The sequence below is a fragment of the Entamoeba invadens genome (assembly GCF_000330505.1).
Source record: "Entamoeba invadens IP1 unplaced genomic scaffold scaff_1105074726209, whole genome shotgun sequence".
Classification (NCBI taxonomy): domain Eukaryota; phylum Evosea; order Mastigamoebida; family Endamoebidae; genus Entamoeba; species Entamoeba invadens.
Window position 1 is genome coordinate 126,095 of NW_004440269.1, and position 3,214 is coordinate 129,308.

The following is a 3,214-nucleotide window of genomic DNA, read 5'->3' on the forward strand; positions in this document are numbered from 1 at the left end:
CAATTCGCTACTTCTATCGACGTCAAACAGAAAGACGACTTGGACTCGATCTACGACAATTTCCAAAAAATAGTCGACGACCCCGTCATCGACGAGGATGAGAAAAATAACGCAACTGCCGCATTGTTTAGTTCTTTCGAAGGAAGAGCTTCCGCAAATTTAAACAGCACAAACGAAAAAAGAGCGCGTGCCGCAACGGTTGTCATCAAAAAAGTCAGGCAAAGCACAATGGGAACGCGAAGAAAAGAATTTCTTACAATCGCGCAGGGTCTTGCAAAAGACATGAAGAATATTTGCGACTATATGGAACCAAACCAAGTCGTCAAAAAGGACATTAACGAAGTCACTGGCGAACTCCTTGGTGGTGTCATTAACAAACTCGAAACAAAGTAATTACGTTGTGCATTTGATTCAAGTCGTTTGGACCAGCTTGTATTAACTTTCTATTAACCTATAATATAGAAAATAAACATACTAATAACTATAATTATAGCAGGTCGAATTATTTAAAGTAACTATATGACACAATCCTCGTTCTTTGTTATCTCTTCGCAGAACCGCTTCTCTCTCTTCCCAAATTTGTCGAGGTCTAAAGAATAGCGTTTATCTCCGATTGTCACCGAGAGACACTTTTCGCCAAAGCTAACATTACCAATTTCATTGATTTGGACGGTAATGTTTTGGTTCATCAAGAGAAGAAACTTCGATACGTCTCGCACAACAATCCAAGTGTCGTTGCTACCTTTGATGTGGCAGACGTACTTCTCGTTCCTTGAATATTCCTCAAACCCGATGTCTTGGTACTTTCTAATTGGCCCGTATTCCTCGACTGATCGCCACTTCCCAACCCGTTTCGCACCTTTTTCCTCGAACTCCGCAAACGCACCAACCGCTGCCAGTTTAATAAACTGTGTGACAGATGACATTGAAAGTTGTAATTTATCAAGAGTACTTCCAGTTTTCTTCTTGTGGTACCCGATCACTCCCAACTTCATTCCTTCTTTGAACGACTCTGGGCGTGGCCCTTGGAGTGTTATATCATAATCGTAGTTCTCTGACATCCCATTGACCGTATCTGCAATCGATGCCAACACACCAAAAATTCCCGTCGTGCTTTTGTTCAGTGCATTCACAAAATTCCTTGAGCCCAGTGACGAGAACGCAGAATTTAACGAACTCAACGCGAATTGTGGGTTTCCAATGATTGGTGACGATGCCAATATCTTCGGCAATTGCCCAAGAAACACGCCTTGGAAGAATGGCAATAAACATTCGCCGTATCCCAGGAACTCTGGTATGTCAAGACACGTGTGATCGATACTTAAAAACACCAAAAGTGCCGATATAGTCGCGGAGTATTTAGTGAGAGGAAGGACAACACCTGCGACCGATCGAAAAGACACTTCGAGTTCCGACTTGTCGATGGCAAAGAAGAGTTTTGGTGGTTTAAAGTTTTTGAGGTCGAGTTTAGGGAGTGGCGGCAAGAAGTCGATAAGCTTCTTAATGAACAAGGAATCGACCTGAACCACAGCCCTTGGCAGTGCGACAAAGAGAGTGTCCTTAGTCAACGTGAAGGAAAAGGTTTGTACCATGACGTTGACTGTGTACGTCGCAGGTGGGTATGACTCAACTTGCAACAAACTTGCACTTACGTTCAATCCTTTTGCCATCGTCAATCTCAAGTTGTCAAGAATGATAGTAGAGATTGGGGTATAATCATTAATAATATCCACAATAATTTGGGGAATGTAGAGTGAAACTGAGTGTATTGGTTTTATTTTCTTCTTTGAAATTGTAATGACGTGACGGGATGAGTGTGAAAGCGAAACGTCACACGAGTCCTCCTCTTTCATATTTTTTTCAAAAGAAACAACAACAAATTTTTGAGAGAAAAATGACGACGAGAGATTGAGAGTTGATTGAATCGGGCAGAACGGTTGGTAAATAAATGACGCGGAGTATGGGGAAATTTCAATCGGAATGGACGAGTCTTGGTAGACCCACCACCAAAAAAGCGGAACACTTGTGTTGTTGCACACGACATAGTCTGATAAAAGACTCTCGGTGATGGTGAGGGTGTTTTGGTCAAGTGAGACGTGAACATACCGGCTCGACTCAAATTTGCACACTGTTGGAAATTGTAAATAACACGACTGTGTGATTGTGACAAACGGGCCTGATTCGCTCAAACCCAACTCAAATTGTGGGACGGTCTCTGTATAAGTCGGCAACTTCAAATAATCCGAAAAGCCGTGTTCCATTTTTAGTGTCGTGTTGGCGTATTTCAAAAACACGGTGAATGGCGATTTGTTGTGTAAGGTGGCGAAATACACAATTTTGTTGGACTTCTTTTTTTCATCTGGAATGAGACAGATTGGAATAAAAGTACCCTCATCTTCAACACATGAAAACTGGGATAAAAGAGTAACAAAGCTCGAACCTGTAACAGAAATAAAGCAACTTCCAGCGATCGCAAGCTTTTGTCCTTGTGAAAGTCCAGAAGATGTCCCACTGATGATCCTCTTTTTCTTTTTGTCAGTTGAGAATACAAGAGGAAGCGCAGTGTTGTTTATCACCTCGGTGTTCTCAAACACAATTCGTGTTTCGTCCCTCAAAATCTTGATTGGAACAAACTGACCACTAAACTCAACAATTTCCTCCAATCGTCCTCTGAACTTTGTTTCAATGAATGAGTTTGGCGCAATGAAGATTTTGAAGCTTTCTTTGGGGTTTATTGGAATTGATGCCTTGGAATTGCCAAGCACGAATGCTTGGATGGAGTCTGTTTGTATTGTAAGGGTTTCTTGTAAACGGTTTTCAAAGAGGGGAAGTGTAATTCGCTTGATGTGCGGTTTTTTATTTTCTGTTTTAACCCAGAATATCTCCTTTGTTGATTCGTTCTCCAAGTCGAATTGCCCATACACGCAATTCAGTTGTTGTGAAACAACTGAACCAAATGTATTTGGTTTGATTGTTCCTGTTTCAAACGACAAATTGATAAGAGAATTGTTGAAGACGACGTTGTTTGTTGTGAAAGTGATTCTCTTTGTATTGTTATCTGGACATGAAATCACAACGAAAGTGTTGATCATTGGAAGTACCTGGGGGACTGTAACATTCATGTCAATTTCAACCTTTCTACCATCGACGGCACAAGTGCTCGCTGCATGTACTTTGCGTGTTGGTTGTATGGCAACCGGATTTCTTCATTTGC

At 41.5% G+C, this 3,214-nt stretch overlaps 1 protein-coding gene across 1 annotated transcript; it reads right to left on the reverse strand.

Annotated features, from left to right (window-relative positions):
• Window positions 1-515: 515 nt before the first annotated feature.
• EIN_492240 (hypothetical protein) lies at window positions 516-3,161 on the reverse strand (the record flags this gene model as incomplete). Its single annotated transcript, XM_004255708.1, has 1 exon — window positions 516-3,161. A coding segment is annotated over one exon (2,646 nt), but the record flags the coding sequence as incomplete, so codon positions are not given.
• Between the last annotated feature and the right edge of the window lie 53 nt (window positions 3,162-3,214).